Source organism: Paroedura picta, chromosome 3, assembly GCF_049243985.1.
Source record: "Paroedura picta isolate Pp20150507F chromosome 3, Ppicta_v3.0, whole genome shotgun sequence".
Classification (NCBI taxonomy): Eukaryota; Metazoa; Chordata; class Lepidosauria; order Squamata; family Gekkonidae; genus Paroedura; species Paroedura picta.
In genome coordinates this window covers 129,973,028-129,996,383 of record NC_135371.1, presented here as the reverse complement: position 1 = coordinate 129,996,383, position 23,356 = coordinate 129,973,028, and the positions used below count along the sequence as shown (strand labels likewise).

The following is a 23,356-nucleotide window of genomic DNA, read 5'->3' as shown; positions in this document are numbered from 1 at the left end:
GGGGAAAATATTGCAAATATAATAAACAAAACACCATGGTCTTACATTTGAGGAAATAGTCTCGTGATTCCAAACAAGCAGGACTGCTGCTTTTTTCTGAAACTGGGGATTCAGAAGTCCCTGTGAGGAGAAAGATTTGCTATAAGTGTACAGCAGTAGTTCTGACAGCAAAACTGTAGTTACAGTAGAGAAGTGATTTCATTCCCGAAGAACCCTTATCTCAGAGGCAGGGGCACTATTAGAATAATTGAATCAGAGTTGGAAGGGATCTCCAGGGTTATGTAGTCCAAAACCCTACAACAGGGGTAGTCAACCTGTGGTCCTCCAGATGTCCATGGACTACAATTCCCATGAGCCCCTGCCAGTGTATTCTTACAGGAAGCTTACATAGGATTCAGCACATGGTTGTGCTAGGGATGCCAGGTCTGTCAAGTGATGGGGATAGGGATGCTGAAATCACCCACAGTGACAGTGGTACATAGGGGTGGGGACACTTTGGCTTTTGGGCAAAAGACAGAATCAGCTTTCACTATTACACCCCTCACCCCCATGTGTGGATGTCACTTCTAGGTAATGTCAGTACATTGTGGCTTTCTTCTGGTTTGGGAGGCAAGGAACCCCTGCCCAGACTAGCAAAAAGGACTATTCAGGATTCTGTTTTGGTCCTTTACCATTGCCACAGAGACAGGAACAAATAAAGGAACCTTTATTATACAGAGTTGTTAGGATGGGAAACCCCTTCTCCAGATCTGTCCATTCCCTTCACTCCCATCCCAACTTTGTTCTACTCTGCTTAGCCTTTTCCCATTACATGTGGGGGTATCAAAACAAAAGTCCAGTGTTTCCTTAAATAACAACATTTATTTCAATATGAGCTTTCCTGTTTAGAGCCCACTCTGAACTTTTATTTTGCTACAACAGACTAACATTGAATGGGTGGTGGTGGTGGTGAGTTCATGGGTCAGGTCTGGGCAAAGAGAGAACCTATTATCTGGAAACAGCTAGGACAAGTATCCTGGACTTATTAGGCCGTCAGGAAGAACATCTCTGTTGCTTTTCCCACAGCACCCACCAGGCCACGAAACATGGCTGTGAAGGGGATTAGGTAGCTGATGGCACCTTTAGAAGTTGTCCTTGCTCAGAAGAGGCTTACAGTTCCCTTCAAAGAAGCCAAACAGTGCAATCCTAAATAGTGGCATGTCCTTCTAAATCCATAGGCTTAGAAGTGTATAATTCTGGTCAGGACTGCGCTAAATTTCAGCTTGTTTTCTAAAGTGTTGTATCTGAGGAGGGTTATTTTAATTACAAAAAAGTAAGAACACTGGTGAAACAGTATGTATTTTGTACAGCTGTACAATGAAAAAGCAAAAGGAAAGAAGTTTAACGACAGCAATTAGGAAACAGAACAGAGCCAGCTGCCTGTTCTTGCAACTGGGCCAGCAACTGCAGTGCTGCCATTTCTAGAGTCCCAGATCTGCTGGAATTAAAGTCCATCACTAAAAGAACCATTCCCTGTGTTTGGAAAGGCAAGGAGAGTCACTTTGGGCATGATCCCCAAACCACCCCTGGCCACACCCGGTGATGGTCTGTTTGTTGCCTTCGGTTTTGAGTCATTATGGAAACCTCATAAAACCTCAGGAGGGAGGCATGGGGCCCAGAAACCTGAGGCTGAGCTCCAGGATAGTTATTTCGCAAGTTCACAGCAACTGCACTGCATGCTGTACGCTGAGTGGCGGCTGCAACTTGCCACATCTTTTCCCTTGGAGGTTGCTGGCATTTTACATCCAGTTTCTAGTCACAAAACCCCAGTGTGAAAGTGCTCCATCTGAAACTCTAGATGGGAGAAAGCTGACCACTGGCTATGCAGAGATCACTGTGTCCATTCTAACCCCCCAAAATCCAAATTGTGCAACAGAAGCAGCACAATTCTGGGTGTGCAATGTATGACATTAACAGGGGAAGCAACTCTGCTATAATGGCATTAAGGGTGGCTTATCGGGTGCATGGTATTATGACTTTATGAAAAGACTGGGAGTGGGGAAAGTCACTGGATGGTGCTCAAAGGCCAAGGGGATAGAGGGAATGGAAATGGGAAGCCATATCTAATTCATTGCTAATACTCTCAGCCCACATAGAGGCTGCTGGAGCTCCTAGGAATTTGGAGTTCTGGAGAAAGGGAGTCCTGGTGGGCATCAGCTACTGGGATTCCTGCATCCAATAATTACTTAACTGCATGTTCCTCTCTTCCTTTAAGGGATCATGGTAGCAGATATAGTTATTTACCTCTCCCATTTTATCTTAACAACCCTGGGCAGGTAAGACTGAGAGACTGACTCAAAGTCATCCAGTAAGCTTCATACAGCAGAGTGGGGGTTTGAGCCCAAGTTTCCTCTGTATACCTTGTTAGCTATTAAAACGTGATGCTTGTTGAGACAATTCTGTAGCCACCGATATGTACCAAAGAAACAGCCCAGCAATTATCAGAATGAGCACAGGATTCCATAACCAATCCCCTGTACACAGCACTGCTTAGACCACTAGGGTCATGTTTTCTTTTGTTACAAACCTTCTGGCATCCCATAAAATACAGGCACTTCTTCTCCCTTCCCTGAGAGCTGATCCCACTGGTTCTTGCAAATGTTCATGAGCTGCTCTCTCATGGCAGACACGGCCTGGCTGGATTTGATAAAGCTCAGCTCTTTTGGGAAGCCTGTAGATGGGAAGATTTTTTCCTCCACTGCTATTTTCAGTGCCTGGAACTCCTGGACCAAAAAAGGACACAGCAATTGACTGCCTGTGGAATTCATTTCTCAGACCCACCTTCACCCAGAATACCAGAAGCCTCTGGCCACACCTCATGGTATGGAAACAGACATACCAGAAGACAGGAGAAACAGAGAAAGAGAAGGAGAGAGAAACAGCAGTTACACTGCTTGTAGCTTCTTGGCACCTTATTCCATTCCAAAGCTGGATCCAGGAACAGATTCCAAGTCATCCCTATAGTTTCCCTTTACCCAGCCTCTACAAATTGAACAGACAATAGCATTACAGAGTAGCTATTTTTTCCCTAACAGGATTAAGGTAATATGGTCATTTTAGGGGTAGTCCTACAAATTGTAGGCCTACTGCAAAGAAAAAACCCAATTGAAGCATGCACCCCAGCGGGTAAACATGCCATCTGCCGGCTCAAATTCACATAAATAAATATTCATTATTCAAAGTATGTCTGTACGCTGTAAGGATATGCTCTTCAGATAATTGGGACTCTTCAGATAATGCCACCCCTCCACCACCATATTAAGGATACCTGAACAAACCTGAATCCAAATACTTCTATGGATTTGAGAAATCTCAGCTCTTTGGGGAAAATATTTGGGCTTTTTTGTGGAAATCCATTATACTCTATGGCAGTGGTCCCCAACCCCCGGTCCAGAGACTGGTCCCAGTCTGTGGATCAGTCGGTACCGGGCCACGGCTCCTCCTTGTCCTCCTCCCCAGCAGCTGCCTCGGGGGCTGCCCTGCCACTCTGCCACTAGCTGACCTTTGGTGCTCTCCAGCGGCCGCCATGGCTGGGGCTCCCCCTCAGTGTGGCACTGCGCAGCTGCTGCTGGCAGCACTCCCCAGTGGGCAGTCAGGACACCAGCAAGAAAGCAAGTGGCTCAGGCGATGTCCCTCAGCAAAAGACTCCCCCCCCCCTGCCTCAGTAAAAGCGTTGACTGGTCTCCGGTGATAAAAAGGTTGGGGACACTGTTCTATGGAACCATTATAGTCAATGGGGAATCTTTATGGGAGTCTGAAGGGTTGTTTTTTGACGTAAAGGCACCAAATATTCAGTATGGTGCCTCTACACAAAAGATCCCCTACGTTTCAAAAAGAATGGACCACAGGGTTCAATTCTATGGATCCCCAAAGAAGATGTCAAGCCAGAGAATCTCTGCAGTAGAAACTAAAGATGGGAGGAATTTTTTCAAGCCCAGCAGAACCAGTGCATGTACAGAGTGCCCATAAGAACCAGTGCTACTGTGGCAATGCCAGCTCAAGAGAGCCAAACAAGGTGGGGTGCAAGCCCATCACAGGCAGTATCAAACAGAACCAGTGCATGTACAGAACTGCCTAAAGGAGCCTCCATTGTTTTCAATGGAGGAAAAAAGGAATGTATTTAAGGGAAGTCACTAAGTTTTGCTAGGCACTAGCACATGTCCATGGTACTGTTCTGGATATGCTGGGCTTGGACTCCCTCCCCCCTCCCCCCGTGCTAGGGCTTATTGAGCTGGCATTGCCACAGTGACATTACTACCTGCTTCTTTTGTTGTTTTTTTCCTCCACTGGGAATAATGGCCGTTAGGAACATTTTCTTTGGGAGCCCATAGAATTGGATCACCTGGTCCCCTTTTTTGCACCTTGGAGGGTCTTTTGGGTTAGAGGCACCAGAAACTATGCTGAAAACTTGGTGCCTCTACCTCAAAAAACAACCCTCACAGTCTCCCTCATGCAGCCAAATAGAGTCCCCATTATAGCCTATAATGCTCCCCATAAGCCAGCCTTTTTCAAACTTCTGACCATGGAAATAATTGTTCAGGCTTTGAGGAGCCCCAGAAGTGATGTCAACTGGCCACACCTCCCTGCCACATCCCCCAGAAGTGACATTACCATCTGCAATAACAAGGCTTGTGAAGGACTGGGGGGGGGGGACTGGAGGTGATGTAAGACGGGAATAGTCATGCAGGCTCCACCCCTTCCCAGCTACAGAAACCATCAGAGAATTAATTCATGCTTGGGAGGGGGAAGCAATAGAAGTGGCCAGTTCCCAAGCTTGTGGCCAAGTCCATTAAGGCAGGAGGGCAAAAGCCACGGACTCCTGTTTGGGAATCCTTGCACCATAGGCTATAACGAAGCCAAAAGCATGTAAAGGTGTTACAATCTCTTTAAATGCATTCATGAAGCTGCAGATTCACTCAAATGGTGTTTAAAAGGAATGCACTCTTTAAATATTTAAATGCACCTATCTTTTCCTCCATATAATTTTGTCAGGATTATCTGGGAGGGGCTATGTTCTGTAGCCAAAAATACTCCCCCCATATGCAGCTGAAAGAATAGCTGATAAATACCATTAAGGTATTTTTTGGCTATTCTTTCAGCTTGGATAGAGCCAAATTGCCCCCCTCCCCATCCTAGCTTCACTACCCTATTATTCTGATGGCTAGGTGGTTTATTTCCTGCCCATATTCTCAAGAACATGACATCCAGAGACCATTTCATACATATTTTTTGAAGTGTCTATCTAAAAATTTGTTTGCAGGCATGTCCCATACTGATATGTTCATCAGAGGGCAGGGCTTGGCTACCACTCTTCTGAGACATACCAGCATTAGTAAAGCCAGGTTTATGGTTTCACAATATGTGAAATGGCCCTGAGTCATTCAACCCCAAGCACAAATGCCCCTGCTAACTATGAGCTATGACAAGAAGCTCCTGACCATGCCATGGCGTGGGGGGACAGAAGACAGAGAGAGCCAACCTCCAAATGGGGCCTTTCCCAGAAAATGGCTGCTTTGGAGGTTAGACTCTATGGCATTGTACCATGCTGAGGTCTCTCCCTGCTCCAAACTCTAACCTTTCCGGACTCTACCTCCAAAATCTCCAAGTATATCCCAATCCAGAGTGGCAACCCTAAAAATCAGTCCTTCACTTTCTTGTCCCCAGTTTATACAGAGCATTATTTACACTATGGACTTGCGGTGGAAAAACCAAGTGGAGCCCTCTACTGGCCAAAGGGTAATACTTTGGACGCACCTGCAGGAAAGAGATGGTATCAGTGCTGGGGACAGTCTCCAAGTTCTGCCTGTACTCCATCAGCCTGGCTCGCCTCTCTTCCTTCTGCTGCAGCTCCTCCTTTGCTTCATCCAGCATAGCTCTTTCACCATCTTCAATGAACCCAAAGACTTCCTTCTGGAAGACTGAAAGGACTCTGGCTGTCTCAGCAAACTGTTTGCTGACCTTTTCTTTCTCTTTCTGAGCAGTGCCCTAAACAACATAGAGGTGGTATACACCCGTTATTCCATTAGACAAGTCTTGTGGATTCCAAAACCAAAGACCTTCCTTTTATAGCTGCTCAGAGCTGGTGAGCTTGAACACTCCTCCTCGTATTATTATTATTATTATTATTATTATTATTAGATTTATAGCCCGCCACTCCCTTGCGGCTCGTGGCGGGTAACAATATCGCAATTCCCCATTAAAATCCCATAAAACAATAATAACATTGCCAATATTGCCGGCATGGCAAGAATGGCAGCTCAACTCCCCCCCTCCCTCCCACTACTAGCGGGTGGAGAGGAGGTCCTGATGATGTTTTGCTTCGGGTCCAGAACCCGAGTCCCCGGGGGAGGCATAGATCTATTATCAGCCCCGGCCTCAACCATAAACCTGGCGGAAGAGCTCCGTCTTGCAGGCCCTGCAGAATGTTGAAAGATCCCGCAGGGCCCGCAGCTCTCCCGGGAGCTCATTCCACCAGGTCGGGGCCAGGACCGAAAAGGCCCTGGCCCTGGTCGAGGCCAGGCGTGCTTCCCTAGGGCCGGGAACGACCAACAGGTTTTCACCCGCAGAGCGCAAGGCCCTGCGAGGGGCATAGGGCGATAGGCGGTCCCTCAGGTATGTGGGTCCCAACTCGCGTAAAGCCTTGAAGGTTAGAACCAGAACCTTGAACCGGATCCGGGCAGCAATTGGCAACCAGTGCAGCTGCCTCAGCACTGGCTGGATGTGGGCCCTCCAAGATGTGCCAGTAAGGACCCTAGCAGCTGCGTTTTGCACTAACTGAAGTTTCCGGATCAAGGACAAGGGAAGGCCCGCGTAGAGCGAGTTACAGAAATCTATTCTGGAGGTGACCGTTGCATGGATCACTGTGGCTAAGTGTTCGGGGGACAGATAGGGCGCTAATAGTCGGGCCTGGCGAAGGTGGAAAAACGCCTGGCCCGCTACTTTTTTGACCTGCGCCTCCAAAGTCAGGGAGGCATCAATGGCCACACCCAAGTTCCTGGCCTGGGACGTGATGGTGAGTTGCGTCCCTGCCAGGGTGGGTAAGCGCGCTTCCTGGTCCTGCCCCCTACGTCCCAGCCACAGGACCTCCGTCTTGGAGGGGTTGAGTTTCAGGCGACTCTGCTCGAACCATTCTGTCACTGCTTCCAAACATCTGGCGAATGGTTCCGGGGGGGAGTCCGGGCGGCCGTCCATGAGGAGATAGAGCTGGGTGTCATCAGCGTACTGGTGGCAACCCAGTCCAAAACTCCGTACCAGCTGGGCCAGAGGGCGCATAAAGATGTTGAATAATGTGGGGGAGAGGACCGCACCCTGAGGGACCCCACAAGGGAGTCTATAGGAATGCGAGAACTCATCTCCCACTGCAACCCTCTGGGTCCGGTCCTGGAGAAAGGAGCGTATCCAGCGTAACGCTGTGCCCCGTATCCCCGTGCCGGCAAGGCGGTGGACCAACAGCTCGTGGTCCACGATGTCAAAAGCGGCCGACAGGTCCAGAAGAACCAGCACTGCCGACCCGCCCTTATCCAGCTGGCGACGGAGGTCATCCAACAGGGCGACCAGCACCGTCTCCACCCCGTGGCCAGGTCGAAAGCCAGACTGATATGGATCGAATGCCGAAGTTTCTTCCAAGAATGCCAGGAGCTGGTCTGCCGCGGCCCTTTCAACCATCTTGCCCAGGAACGCCAAGTGCGACACTGGGCGATAGCTGGCAGGGTCCCGCGGATCCAGCGTAGATTTTTTCAGGAGAGGGTGAACCACTGCCCCCTTCAGCTGCTCAGGGAACTCCCCGGACTCCAGGGAGAGGTTGATAATGTCCCTGAGCTGGCCTCCTATCTTCTGGCCGCCTCCTTTGAGGAGCCATGATGGACAGGGGTCAAGGGGGCAAGTGGTCGCCCTAACTGAGCCTAGCAACTTGACCACTTCGGATAAAGAGAGCCGTCTGAAGCCATCAAACGTCACCTCCAAAGGCGGCCAACAGGCCTCCAGTTCATTTACTGTATTAACTGTGGCGGGAAGATCGTGGCGGAGAGACGAGATTTTGTCCGCAAAATAGCTCGCAAATGCCTCACGGCCGAGTTCCAATTTGCTATTATTTTGGCGCCCCTCAAGGGCGGTAAGGGATCTAACTACCCTAAATAATTGGGCCGGGCGAGAGCTTGCGGACGCGATTTCCGTGGCAAAAAATTCACGTTTTGCCACTTTCACCGCCATCTCATACGCCCTCATAAGCGTGCGATAAGATGTTCTCGTAGCTTCGTCGCGAGTCTTCCGCCACACTCGCTCCAGTCGTCTCACTTCCCTTTTCTTCTCCCGTAGCTCCCCGGTGTACCAGGGAGCCCGTTTGAGTCGAGGGCAGAGAGGACGTTTAGGGGCGATCTCATCTATAGCAGCTGTCAGGCGGGACTGCCAGTCCGCCACCAAAGCCGCTAGTGAGTCGCCAGGAGGCATCGGGTCCCGCAGAGCATTCCGGAATCCAGTTGGATCCATAAGTCTCCGCGGGCGGGCTAGAATGCGCCCGCCGCCCAACTGGGGGGGGGGGTGGTATCCTGAGCCGGGCCCGCAGGGCATAGTGGTCTGACCACGGCACAGCTAAAGCTGTATCCAGATCCACCTCTATCCCAGCGCCGAAAATCAAGTCGAGTGTGTGGCCGGCGTGATGGGTGGGCCCGGCAACGAATTGCGAAAGCCCTAGTGTCGCCATGGATGACACCAGGTCTCCACCATGGACTGAAGGGGGCGCGTCCGCATGGACGTTGAAGTCGCCCAGGATCAGAAGCCTGGGGTACTGCAACGCCCAGGCGGCCGCCGCCTCCAGCAGGCGGGGCAGGACATCTGGCGGCGCGTTGGGCGGACGGTATACCAACCAGATAGCCACACTCTCGACCGAGTCCCATCCAATACCGACACACTCCACTCCACTGATTTCCGGCGCTGGGAGAGCCCTGCAGGTGAGGACCTCCCGGACCACAATTGCCACCCCCCCTCCCCTCTTGTGGGTCCGAGATTGGTGAAGGACCGAGTATCCTGGTGGGGCTAGTTCTTTCAGGGCTGCTGACTCGCCTTCCCTCACCCAGGTCTCGGTCACGCAAGCAAGGTCCGCCTTCGACTCCGCGATGAAGTGTTGCAGAGTCGAGGCCTTGTTCTTAATCGACCTTGCGTTGCACAAGACCAATGTTGGACCCTTTACCCTAGCCTCCACCCTCACATTCCTGGGGATGGGACGGAGGTTAGAAGGGGATCGAGCACACCCAGGGCGCCGGCCGTGTCTCCACGGCCGGGTCCTATATGGGACACCAGTGCTTCCACCTCTTCTTTTGTCCAACCTCCTCCCCCAGCCATAGCGCCCCTGGCCTGTGATCGTTGGAATCCCGACCCCAGTGCGAGCCCCCCCCCTTATTTGGACCTCTCTCTCAATGTTCCCGCACTCCAGAGAGAACAAACCACTAACCTCCTGCATACTTCTTCCCCCCCGCTTAGCTGCACTAACCCACCCTAGCCCGCCCTTCCCTAGTACTACTCCCACCCAGCCCTACCCTCCCGTCCACCCTAATCTAAGTAGCAGCTGGCGAGGCAGGAGCTACACTCTAGGGGTGAGATCCCGCCTATAAGGGGTTCTCTCTAGCCCTTCCAGTTCGCTCCTTTAACACCACTGGTCTTGCCCTAACTTCTATTTCTCTCTGGGTAAAAATCCCTATCCACTAACCCCTCCCCCCCTAATATCGAAGAATGGCCAGTCCAGGCAACCACAAAAAGATACAGTTGGCAGGTGTTCTTCGCTTGGCCACCAGATGGTGCAGAGGCGGTTCTCAGCTGGACCAAGTCCTTGTAGTTCTTCCGGCCGCCACTAGGTGGTGTCCAAAGGAGCCAACTCTTCACTCCCGGTTCAGATCTTAAAGTGGAAGCGTCCTCGCCTTCGTTCTCCTCCATTTATCTGGCGGTGGGGATTTGGCCTCCGGACCACAGCTCCAACTCTCCCAGCACAGTCGACGGCAGCAACAGCAGCGGCAGGTGCAAGAGAGGGCCAGGCTCACGGAGAGCTGGCAACAAGCCAATCACAGCAATCCCAGTGCCTGCTACCTCAGTGGGCGAGGCCTGCCTGGTCTGCAGTCTGCAGCTCCAAGCATTAACCTGTAGCCCAAGGTAGTAAATACCGGCAGCAGTAACAGAAGGACGAAGCAACACCGGCAGCAGGAACAGAAAGAAGAAACGACGCATCCTCCACAATGACCAAGGTAGGCTCAAGTAAAACAACGTCCTGATGTTTCAACAAACAGAGAAAGTTCTCTGTGTCGCAGACCGCAGAGCAATAAGGCCATAACCAGCAGCTGCAGATAACTGCAATTAGCAAAATTCACTGTGTGGTAGCAGCCAAGGTCAAAAAGATATTTTGCTGCTTTCAAACAGCTGCAAAAAGATTTTTAGAGGCTTTGTAGGGACTTATCGGAGGAGCGTTAATTAGTTGCTCTCACTCCGCCGCCATCTTCGATGTCCTAATGCCATGATAAACAAATCAGGAATGATCATGTCTACTATGAATTAGCATGGCTCTTATTATCAGGATACCTTTTTGTTCTTACCAACTTTTCAGAAATGGGCAAATACCTCCCTCCAAGACCAAAGCAGAATGTCCAGCAAGATTATGTACACATTCTATTTTTCTGTATACGTGAAGAAAGGTCTTTTTGTCAGGGGGCAGGGCATTGCAACTTGTATTACCCCCAACCTGAACCTTAACTTCCCACTGTCATGAGGAGGGGCTGAGCCTGCTGATGCAGACTTTAGGGTGAGGCCCAGGACCACACTGCTGGCCCACCGGTGTGATGTAGCCAGGATGGGTGGTGGTGACACCCTCCTTAGTCTTGTCACCAGGGATCTTTGTCTGAGGTCCCTCCCATCCTCTTTTCACTCTCTCCTGGGGTCTTCTGCCTTCTTCTCCTTATATTCTCCTACCCCTTCCAGTTATATACTCCTACCCCTTATATTCTCCTACCCCTTCACGGGGGGTGGGGGGATGGCCAAGTCTGGACTCCCAGGTGGGAGCCTGGGAGATCCCAGACACCCACTAATATTCCTCTCCCTTTGAGCACTAAATATGGATAGCATTACATCTGCATGTCTCTAACACCAACCTGAGTTTGAAACCTATTAGAATTGAAAAGAAAGGGACAAACATTAAGTGCACAAGACCAAGAGCTCTGTACTCAAAATATTTGACCAAATAGACCTGCTAAAAAACAAAACAAAACAGAAACAGATTCTTAACTTTAGCCATGATAAACAAATCAGGAATGATCATGTCTACTATGAATTAGCATGGCTCTTATTATCAGGATACCTTTTTGTTCTTACCAACTTTTCAGAAATGGGCAAATACCTCCCTCCAAGACCAAAGCAGAATGTCCAGCAAGATTATGTACACATTCTATTTTTCTGTATACGTGAAGAAAGGTCTTTTTGTCAGGGGGCAGGGCATTGCAACTTGTGAATCACCACCTGCAGCTAGAAGTGGTATTCTCTTGGTGAAATTGGGGCAAAACTGTTACTGTAACTTCATATATTCAGGGGTGAAGCACTTCTGATAGCCAGTTCTAAAGACAGCCTTTAATCTGAAGCCTTTCTGCATTAGGAAATTCAGCAGGGAATTCTGTAAAGAGGAAAGAATAAGGTATATAGAACGGCCCAAGCTCCACTTTGGTCATTATTCTGAAAGGAAGTGAAACAGACTTACTTTGATAAGATCTACCGTCCTCCTTGTTTGTGCAATGGTGACTCCAAGTTCATCCAGCTGATTCTCAACATTACTCAGAATCTTTGGCCGCTGGGCCTTTCAAGTAAAGAAAACACCAATCAAAACACAAAAGAGTACATTTTTCTAATATAATCCTAATAGCAGCAGAGAAATGTGTGCAGTTTATTTATACAAATATTAGCATTTTATCTAAATATATGCTAAATGCTCATCTGAGGCATCTGGATTAAAGTTTCAGAGTCAGGAGTTGGGATTTCACTTTGAACAGTGCCTCATCTTTGTAATTCCCTCACATTATATTTTCTACCAATCGAGATGAGTTTTACATTCTTTGTTCAGTATAGCCATGTTTTTCTTTTTAAAAAATATAAACAAATAGCCATATTTTTTATTAGGCCCAAACATAACCTCATAAAGTAGCAAATGAAATTAAATTACAATTGGTGGACTCTGGAAGAAGAAAGTCTGAAGAGGGCCGCAGCTGTCTGTAGGATATTGGCTTCAATTATTGTACTGGCTGTATCATGCAGGATGTAGATTTTGCATGATTTTATACTTTGAAGTTTAACTAGAGGCCATTTTAGTAAAGTTTTGACAGCACAACATGCCATTCAGTTCATGACCCAGGGCGAACACCAGCAGTTACAAAATTACAACTGTATTGTACTTATATTAAAAGTAGGATTTGTGGTATATAAATTAAATCCCTAAAAATTATAAACAGTGCAATCCTATGCACAGCTAATCAGTTCTAAGGTTATTAATTTTAATGGGCTGACTGGCATAACACTGCATGGGGTTCTAATATAAATCGGATTAACTAGTGCTGGGTGCAAAACAGATCTTAAGAGGCAGCAAAGGGCTAGGAAGCAAAAAAAGGGTCTCACTGCAAGTGTTTAAAAGCCTTCAATTGATCAACCAAGAAAAGAAACATTGCTGTAAGTAGCCTTTCGTGTATCCTGAAATCTCTTTTGCATTCAGCACCATCAAAGCCAATTCAATTCACAGCAGCTTTTAAGGTTTCAGCCTTGGGGCTTTCCCACTCTTATGCTCACGTTGGATAATGCACTTTCAATGTGCTTTTGCAGCTGGATTCCCCTGTGCAGAACAGGATAATCCACTTCCAAAGAGCACTGAAAGTGCATTATCCAACGTGTGCATTATGGGCAGAAGCATCTTTGTCTATTCCTGGCCTAGTCTTTTTTTTTTAATGCTATTTTAAAACTCAATAGAAACAAGGCACTGGGAAAGCACTGGGAATATTAATAGACTTGTACCCAGCCTGCATAATAGCTAGCAAAAACTAATTTACATTATAGTAAAACCATCCCTAATTTAAATGAATTTATTTCAGTTGCTGAATTCAGTTTTCTTGTACTCAGCCACTGTCGTAATGTATTATGTCTGTACTTCCTTTGGCAAAAGAAGCTGTGTTCCTGCATTCCCCAATGTCCAGCATTTGAATTGAATGAGTATTCGCCAATATCTGGAAAGATACAAGGAGCCAAACTGTGTGCCCCTGGGGTCCCAGACTCTGTGTAAACAATATGCTGGAAGGAGATAAAGACCAGACTGAAAGGGTCGAGCTCAAAGAAACAATCGTTGCTCTGTCAGGGAAACAGCGACAGTCCACATCATATCAACACCCCCCGCCCACACACTCACCCCGCTGCCAAAAAGCAAGGAAATGAAGAATGCTTATCTGGGGAAGCCATAACAAGCTACTGAGCTCTTTGAAGGGGTAGGAAAGAAAAGAGGCTAAACTGTGAGGAAACCCAGAATGATTCCCCAGAATGCGAGGGTCTAGTAATGCAAATGCTCTTTCCCCCAAAGCGTATGTTTTAAAATTTTATTTTATTTTTTTGCTGTCAAGCTGCAGCCCCATAAGGTTTTCAGGATAAGAGATATTCAGAGGTGATTTGCGATCACCCAGCTCTGTTTCGTGACCTGGGTATTCCTTGGTGGTCTCCCATCCAATTACTGATGGGAGCTGACCCTGCTTTGCTTCCAAGATCTGATGAGACTAGGCTGACCTGGGCTACCCAGATGAGGGCTGTGTCAGTTTAGAAAACATGCCTGTTGCCTAACATTGCGGAACAAAAATACAGCAGCTGGTTTAGCAAGAAAAAAAACTGTTCTGAGATGGATACTGGCTAGACAGCAGTTCTATTTGTTTGGTAGAAGGCCCTGGGGTGTTGCCTCTCTGTGAGACCGCCACTCTCTCTGCAAGCCATTCTGATTTATGTCTGCACGCATGGGCATGTTTGTGCACGCATACAGCACACCAGCCTTTCGGACATGGAATTTTTCAAAAAAGCAAATTAGTTTCGGCCTTCCAAATGTGGTGATCCTGACTACAGAGCCAAGAGCAATCTATTTTTGCCACACTGGAAGGCTTCTGTCTCTTCCGTTCCATCGGGAGTGATAGCTACAGACTGCTCGGGCACCACAACACTACCGGGGACAATTTATAGCTGCTTGGCAGAAGGGAGCTATTTAGAGTTTAGGATACAGAGCAGCCTTGTTCAGGAGGCAAGTATTCTGACTGGAGGGGATTCTCAGGGGTCTCCAACCTTCTGGCACATGTGGGCCACATTAGTGTGCCCAGTGCCTAAAGGGGGCCACATCTTAAAACAAAATGTAACAAAATTATTAGCCTACTAACCTAACAATATTTTACTGTGGAATCCTTTTATTTAACTACACATGCTTACCTAGTCAGTGTGATTTTTGTAGCTGTTTTCTGTTAGCTAAGGTATTGATGTCCAAGTCAAGGGTTATAACAGACACTCTTAAAATGTCATGTAAATGTTTATCTGTAAGCCTTGACCTTTCATAATTTTTATCTTGGAAAAGGTTTGTTCACAGATTGTGGATATGCCTGTAGCAAATTTCTTTAGGCTGATAAATAGATCAGGTAGAGAAGAATAGAAATCTAACAGACTATTTTCTTTGTAAATGCCTCTGAGATGATCACTGGCTTGCAAATCAATTAGTTCCATCTGAAAAAGGTTAAAGGGACAGGATGAACAGCAGTAGATGGTGCCTCTTGAGGCAGGAAGAACAGGATGAGGCTGAGGGGAAATGCCCTGAGGGTGATAGCAGCAGACAAGCAGGTTGGAGGGCCGCACAGGTTGGGGACCCCTGCTGTAAGCCAGGGGTAGTCAACCTGTGGTCCTCCAGATGTTCATGGACTACAATTCCCATGAGCCCCTGCCAGCAAATGCTGTGGCTGGGTAAGGAAGGGGCAGGATCAGGCAGCGTGCTTACCATGCCTGGATGGGGTACAATTAACACCTGCTCTGGCCGCCAGGAATTTGGGCATGATCGTCGATGCCTCCCTTCCTATGGAAGCTCAGGTCATGAAGGTAATCCGGATGGCATTTTTCCATCTGTGCCAGGTGTGGCCACTAACACCCTACCTGTCCTCTGAGCATTTGGCTACAGTGATCCATGCAATAGTCACTTCCAGGTCTGTAACCTGCTCTACATGGGCCTACCCCTGTCCTTGACCAGGAAATAATAGCTGGTACGGAATGCGGCTGCGAGGGTCCTCACTAGGACACCTTGAAGGGCCCATATTCAGCCTGTGCAGAGACAACTGCACTGGTTTTCAGTCTGTTTCTGGATCAAGTTCAAGGTTTTGTTTTTGACCTTTAAGGCTATACGTGGCTTGGGTCCTGCCTATCTAAGGGACCACTTGTCTGCTTATGCTCCCTGCAGAGCGCTTTGCTCTGTAGGTATGAACCTACTGGTTGTCCTAGGTCCCTGGGACATCCGCCTGGCCTCGACTAAGGCCAGGGCATTTTCAGCCCTGGCCACAACCTGGTGGAATGAGCTCCCAGAAAATCTAAGGGCCCTGACGGAACTACCAAAGTTCTGCAGGGCCTGCAAGACAAACCATAAATGTCCTTCTACAACCCCTCCAAATATCAATTTGCAATGCAATGTCTGGCAGAAATGGACTTTTGAACAGATGGCCACTGCATCTATATGCAAAAGGTACATGGTCTGCTCATGGATGCCGGCCACATACCAGGTTTCCAGATTAGATTAGGGGCTGACTGCTTGCTTTCTATCCCCACACAAAGCAGGGATGCATATCTTTAGGACAAGAGGACCTCTGGTAAGATGTTACTAATCTCATACACTCCCAATCTCCTCTTCCTTGTCACACCTGTGAAACTCAGCAACCACTAGAAGCATGCTCTGCCCTAGCTATTTTCTGTCCGGTAATCCAGGGGTTGTCAAGACACATTTACATTTCTGGTTCTACCCTGGTAGAACACTCAAGGTAATTGTTTTGGTTCCTGGTAAACTTCTGAGGTGACACCTTATTCTGGACAGGCCTGCCTTCCAGTTTCTTTGTTGAACACAGAAACAAATCAAGCTACGGTAAGTTTTAGGGGCTTGTGTGCTAAATCTTAGCCCAAGATAAAAATTTTCCTGTTTAAACTGAACATCAGCACCCATCTGTGTGTGTGTTCTCTGGGATTCTCTGCACACTCTCACTACATGTGGGCCTGCCTTCATCTTCCGTATGTGTGTGTTCCTTGGATATCTCACATACACCACCTCTGTTTTCAGGTCACAATGGTAGCTATAATTTCCTTCTACTCCCTCTCTTATACCCATTCCACCCTGCTTTCTTTATTTTCCATTCTTGTATGTATGCTTCATTGGTTTTGGTGTGCAAGTTGGTAAGATCTCAAGTTTTTTTCTTAATAAAACCTACTTTCATTTATTCCAGTCTGGTTCATTTGAGTGTTTCTAAGCACCAAGTACTTTCTCCAGTTATAATGAACATATAACGATTTCCAGCTTTTTTGGGCAAACACTATCTTCAGGTGGAAACATGTTTCAACAACATTATGATACCAGCTTGTGCTCCACTTTCAAAATCAGCCTTTTTACTGCGGAGAAAGCCTTGAATAAACTTGTAGCATTCAAGGTAACCCGGAAGTGAGGTCAGCTGGCCACATCTCCCTGACACATCCCCCAGAAGTGACATGTCACTGGAAGTGACATCACCCAGGACTCCCACCTGTTTTCATTCACTCCCAAAGTTGCCCAGTGGCCAGCTCTGTCCGCCTCTGGGATTGAAATCTAGACTGCTAAGGCAGGTGGAAGCTAGGCCAGCATAACCTCTCCAGAGCAATAGCTGGTTGGGAAATGCTGTTCTAAATTTTTACTGCACTCCACTTCATTTGCTATAAATTGCCTATAAGCATAGTGTCAACACATAAATGCTGTGCACGTATCCTGAAGGATAGACATCTCGGTATGCCCTATAATTAAACAAGGGCATTCATCCCAAACTCCATGTGCAGTTGCGAAAACTTCCCTTTTCCTAGCCTCAAAGGCTCCATTAACAAAAAAGAACCCTAAAATGCCAAAACCTTTCAACCAAGTGGTTTTTAAATGACTGAACATCACAGTAACAAGCCTTTCCAAATGTTAACAATACACAAAACACAGTGAATGCACCTTTGGGAGGTGGAGTTTCCCAATAAACTGTGCTGTAGGATGAACTTTATCGAAACTGACAGCTCTATTAAAACAAGTGGGTGAAAATTTGGAAGATGAGTCATCACCAGATGGGAAGGGGAGTGACGGGGAAAAATCCCCACCATCCATCGTCAGTGGAACACAAAAGACTAACAGGCCAAGGAGCGGAATCTGGGAAAGATGCCAAATGAAATAAAGGAGCCAATTTCAGCCACAGTGGGAAAGAGCTGCAGGGGTGGAGGGAGTAAACCAAAGCTGTCAAATCAGGAAACTGGTTTGGCCCAGTAACACTAGAAGCAGCAAAATCGACTTTCTCTCTCTCTTCCAACTAGACTGCTTTCATAGGTATAATCTGGCAGACAGAATCCACCAAAAGGACAATTAGCTAGATATTTGTTGAAATTATATACATCTTCTTGATTGTTGATGGATTTTGCAACTGGATATTCTCAGTTCTCTTGTCAGGGCACCATTTTCAGGGTTGACTAAAATTAAGCAGCACTAGAAGAACATGTACATACAATGCCTGCTCCCCAACATTCAAGTGCTATTTTCCTGTCTTCTGTATTAATACAATAGCTCAAATACAGTAAACCTTTATTTATCAGTACTTCAAAGAGCATAGTATGTTACAACTGCCACAGAACTATTCATCATTGAAATAAATCTCTCTGCCACCTACCTCTTAATGCCTTTTGGATCCCCATTGTCTAAAATTCATAACCTAGCACAATCTCTCCCAACATCCTGGTTCTTGAGTCCAGCAGCTCTCCCCTGTGTTGGTTGTCACTCAGCACTGGTCAGGCTAACAGGCAAGCCCCAGGCCAACCCACAGGGTGGAGAAAGCAGACAGACAGGACTTTTTCCTCTTCTCCCATAATGTTAGAACTTGGTGGCACTGAAAGTTCATGGGCAATGGATTCAGGATGAATAATAGAAAGCACTTATTTACTCATAGTTAAGATTGTAGACTCCCTTCAAGGATCGCTGCCTTGTCGTGGCAAGGGGGCTTGCATAGTTCAGTGAAGCTATGAGCTATGCCGTGCAGGGCCACCCAAGATGGACAGGTCATAGCTGAGAGCTCTGACAAAAGGTGATCCACTGGAGAAGGAAATGGCAAACCACTCCAGTATCTTTGCCATGAAAACTCTATGGACAGTTCCAAAAGGCAAACGCCGGAAGATGAGCCCCTCAGGTCGGAAGGTGTCCAATATGCTACTGGGGATGAGCAGACGGCTAGTACGAGTAGCGCCAGAATGAATGAAGTGGCTGGGCCAAAGCCGAAAGGACGCTCAGTTGTGGAAGTAACTGGTGGCGAAAAGACAGTCCGATGCTCTAAAGATTTTTATTCCATAGGAACCTAGAACGTCAGATCCATGAATCAAGGCACGCTGGACGTGGTTAAACAAGAAATGACAAGACTGAACATCGACATTTTAGGAATCAGTGAACTAAAATGGACAGGAATGGGTGAATTTAATTCAGATGACCATCAGGTATACTACTGTGAACAAGAATCTCACAGAAGAAATGGAGTAGCCTTCATAATCAATAAGAGAGTAGGAAAAGCAGTCTTGGGATACAATCCCCAAAATGACAGAATGATCTCAGTTCGAATCCAAGGCAAACCATTCAACATCACAGTGATCCAGGTCTATGCCCCAACCACTGCTGCTGAAGAGGATGAAGTTGATCAGTTCTATGAAGCCCTACAACACCTTCTAGAAGCAACGCCCAAAAATGATGTGCTTATCATCATGGGGGATTGGAATGCTAAAGTAGGAAGCCAAAAGATAACCGGGATAACAGGCAAGTTTGGCCTTGGGAGTACAAAACGAAGCAGGGCACAGGCGGGTAGAATTTTGTCAAGAGAATACAATGGTCATAGCAAACACTCTTTTCGAACAACCCAAGAGATGACTCTACACATGGACATCACCAGACGGTCCACACAGAAATCAGATTGACTATGTGCTCTGCAGCCAAAGATGGAAAAGTTCTATACAGTCAATAAAAACAAGACCAGGAGCTGACTGTGGTTCAGATCATGAGCTTCTTGTTGCAAAATTTAGGCTTAAATTGAAGAAAGTAGGGAAAAGCACTAGGCCACTCAGGTATGAACTAAATCATATCCCCGACGAATATACAGTAGAGGTGACAAATAGATTTAAGGAATTAGATCTGATAGAGTGCCTGAAGAACTATGGACGGAGGTTCGCGACATTGTACAAGAGGTAGCAACTAAAACCGTCCCAAAGAAAACGAAATGCAAGAAATCAAAATGGCAATCTGAGGAAGCTTTACAAATAGCTAAGGAGAGAAGGGAAGTGAAAGGCAAGAGAGAAAGAGAAAGATACACCCAATTGAATGCAGAATTCCAGAGAAAAGCTAGAAGAGATAAGAATGCCTTCTTAAATGAACAGTGCAAACAAATAGAAGAAAACAATAGAATGGGGAGGACCAGAGATCTTTTCAAGAAAATTGGAGATATGAAGAGAACGTTTCATGTAAAGATGGGTATGATAAGGGACCAAAATGGTAGGGACCTCACAGAAGCAGAAGAGATTAAACAAAGGTGGCAAAATTATACAGAAGAACTATACAAGAGCGAGCTTAACATCCCTGATGACCACAATGGGGCAGTTACTGACCTGGAGCCAGACATCCTGGAATGTGAAGTCAAATGGGCCTTAGGAAGTCTGAGCAACAATAAAGTTAGTGGTGGTGACAGCATTCCAGTTGAACTATTCAAAATCTTAAAGGACGATGCAGTAAAAGTGCTACACTCAATATGCCAGCAAATTTGGAAAACTCAACAATGGCCACAGGATTGGAAAAGGTCAGTTTACATTCCAATCCCAAAGAAGGGCAATGCCAAAGAATGTTCAAACTACCACACCATTGCACTCATTTCTCATGCTAGCAAAGTTATGCTCAAAATCCTACAAGCTAGGCTCCAGCAATATGTGGACGAGAACTTAAAGAAGTACAGACAGGATTTTGAAGAGGCAGAGGAACTAGAGATCAAATTGCCAACATACGCTGGATCATGGAGAAAGCTAGGGAGTTCCAGAAGAACATCTACTTCTGCTTCATTGACTATGCTAAAGCCTCTGATTGTGTGGAGCACAACAAATTGTGGCAAGCTCTTAAAGAGATGGGAATACCAGAGTATCTTATTTGTCTCTTGAAAAACTTATATGCAGGTCAAGAAGCAACAGTGAGAACTGAACATGGAATCACTGATTGTTTCAAAATTGAGAAAGGACTTCGGTAAGGCTGTATACTGTCGCCTTGCCTATTTAACTTGTATGCAGAGCACATCATGGGAAAGGCGGGATTAGAGGAGTCACAAATTGGGATCGAGATTGCAGGGAGAAATATCAACAACCTCAGATATGCAGATGATACCACTCTAATGGCAGAAAGTGAAGAGGAACTAAAGAGCCTGTTGATGCGGGTGAAGGAGGAGAGTGCAAAAGTTGGCTTAAAACTCAACATCAAGAAAACAAAGATCATGGCATCCGGCCTTCTCAATTCCTGGCAAATAGATGGGGAAGAAATGGAGATAGTGAGAGATTTTATTTTCCTAGGCTCCAAGATCACTGCAGATGGGGCCTGCAGCAAAGAAATTAAAAGACGCTTGCTCCTGGGGAGGAAAGCTATGGCAAATTTAAACAGCATCCGAAAAAGCAGAGACAAAAAAAGTGTGTTTAGTCAAGGCTATGGTATTCCCAGTTGCAATGTTGCAATGCTGCGAAAGTTGGACCATAAGGAAGGCCGTGTCAAAGAATTGAGGCTTTTGAACTCTGGTGCTGGAAAAGACTCTTGCGAGTCCCTTGGACGGCAAGGCGAACAAACTGGTCAGTCCTAGAGGAGATCAGCCCTGACTGCTCCTTAGAAGGCCAGATCCTGAAGATGAAACTCAAATACTTTGGCCACCTCATGAGAAGGAAGGACTCCTTGGAGAAGAGCCTAATGCTGGGAGCGATCGAAGGCAAAAGAAGAAGGGGACGACAGAGAATGAGGTGAATGGATGGAGTCACTGAAGCAGTAGGTGCAAACTTAAATGGACTCCGGGGAATGGTAGAGGACAGGAAGGCCTGGAGGATCATTGTCCATGGGGTCGCGATGGATCGGACATAACTTCGCACATAACAACAACAAGATTGTAGAATTCACTGCAGGTGGATATAGTAATGTCCATAGATGGATTTAAAAGGGGATTAGATAGATTTATGAAGCAGAAATCATTCAGTGGCTACTAGTCATCATCATAGTGAATAAAGGGAACTTCCTCATTCAGAAGTGACAAACCTCTAAATGCCAATGGTAGGAAGCGACATCAAGTAAAGGCCTTGGCCTCTGTGCCCTGACTGAGGACCTCCAAGACAAGTGGTTGGCTGCTGTGTGAAACAGGACGCTGGACTAGATGGATCACTGGTCCAGTCCAGCAGGGCCCTTCTTATATTGAGAGATATGATTACCGCTGTCTTGCTGTTTTATTGTGTTTTGTTGATACATTGGGATTTTATTGGGGTGATGTGTTTTTATTGCTATGTGTAAACCGCCGCGAGCCCTTTTTGGAGAGCTGCGGTCTATAAATCAAAAAATAAATTATAAATATTCATGTGGAATTTTTATTGTAAAGGCCAGCCCCAGATCAGATAATGTGACAATGGCAGTGTCAATCTTATAAAGATAGCGGGAAAACAGTTATTTAACTCCAACAAGGATGTAAACGATAAAATCAAGCACACAACCAGCTTCTACAGGTCAGCAACCTCTCAGCCTTTTGCTTCTGCAACTCAATGACTTCCAGTCTAGTTACATAGGGATAGCTGGGCAACTGGGATTTGTTCCATTACATCACGGATGGCTGGTCTGTATTTTGGAAACCCAGCCCTGCAACCACCCCCCAAATGAAGACAAAATGGCATTATTGCAGCCCTCCACACGCACTGTGTTCTCAGCCCTCTTAGAGGTTCTTTAGCAACAGCACTTCTAGAATTCCTCAGCTATGGCCAGTAGCCGTGGCCTCTTCCACTACAGCCAGGGCACAAGGCTCATGCTGGGTCAACCACAAGCACTGACTCCTGAGCCAGTTTCCCAGGAGGCCCCCTAATTTTGCTCTTAGCTAGAATTGCTAAATACACCAAGCTGTTTTATATTGTGAGAGCACCAGTCCATCCAAACCAGTACTACTGTACTCCAATAAATAATGACTCACAGCTGTGCTCTTTTTGAACCTTTTTACTGGAGATACCCAACCTGGAGCCTTCTGAATACAAAGCAGCTGTTCTACAATCCCTCCCTATTTTGTTTGCATTTGCACCTTCCTTCCCTACTAACATGACAAGTCTGGAATTCCCCCATTCACTGCACTGTCTGTTCCCGCTGTTCTGATGAACTGGCCGTAAGACTAGGGCCAAACTATTTTTTTTAAGCCGGAAGGCTATTATTACAGTTCTTAATTATGTCTAGACTTCCGAAGCCAAATGTCAGTCATACGTCATGTTGCCAGGAATCCATTTCCCAAGCACACGGGGCCCCAATCCAGATTATGACCTGCCTGCCATGATGTTTTTCTATCTGAAATTGCCCTGTTGGTCCGGGCCTTCTCAGCCATTCCCATTTCTAGTTGTTGTTAGGTGCGAAGTCGTGTCCGACCCATCATGACCCCATGGACAATGATCCTCCAGACCTTCCTGTCCTCTACCATTCCCCGGAGTCCATTTAAGTTTGCACCTACTGCTTCAGTGACTCCATCCAGCCACCTCATTCTCTGTCGTCCCCTTCTTCTTTTGCCCTCGATCGCTCCCAGAATTACGCTCTTCTCCAGGGAGTCCTTCCTTCTCATGAGGTGCCCAAAATATTTGAGTTTCATCTTCAGGATCTGGCCTTCTAAAGAGCAGTCAGGGCTGATCTCCTCTAGGACTGACCGGTTTGTTCGCCTTGCAGTCCAAGGGACTCGCAAGAGTCTTCTCCAGCACCAGAGTTCAAAAGCCTCAATTCTTTGACGCTCTACTTTCCTTATGGTCCAGCTTTTACAGCCATACATTG

General features: G+C 46.8%; 1 protein-coding gene across 1 annotated transcript in view; it reads right to left on the bottom strand.

The window, feature by feature from the left end:
• Positions 1–23,356, bottom strand: part of TRIM47 (tripartite motif containing 47) — a 31,424-nt gene that overhangs the window by 5,641 nt on the left and 2,427 nt on the right. Inside the window, exons 2-5 of the mRNA XM_077327756.1 lie at positions 11,765–11,860; positions 5,794–6,024; positions 2,567–2,762; positions 46–120 (exon numbers count right to left, since the gene is read on the bottom strand). Of these exons, the coding sequence (XP_077183871.1) occupies positions 46–120; positions 2,567–2,762; positions 5,794–6,024; positions 11,765–11,860 (598 nt within the window). The remainder of the gene's footprint in view (positions 1–45; positions 121–2,566; positions 2,763–5,793; positions 6,025–11,764; positions 11,861–23,356) is intronic.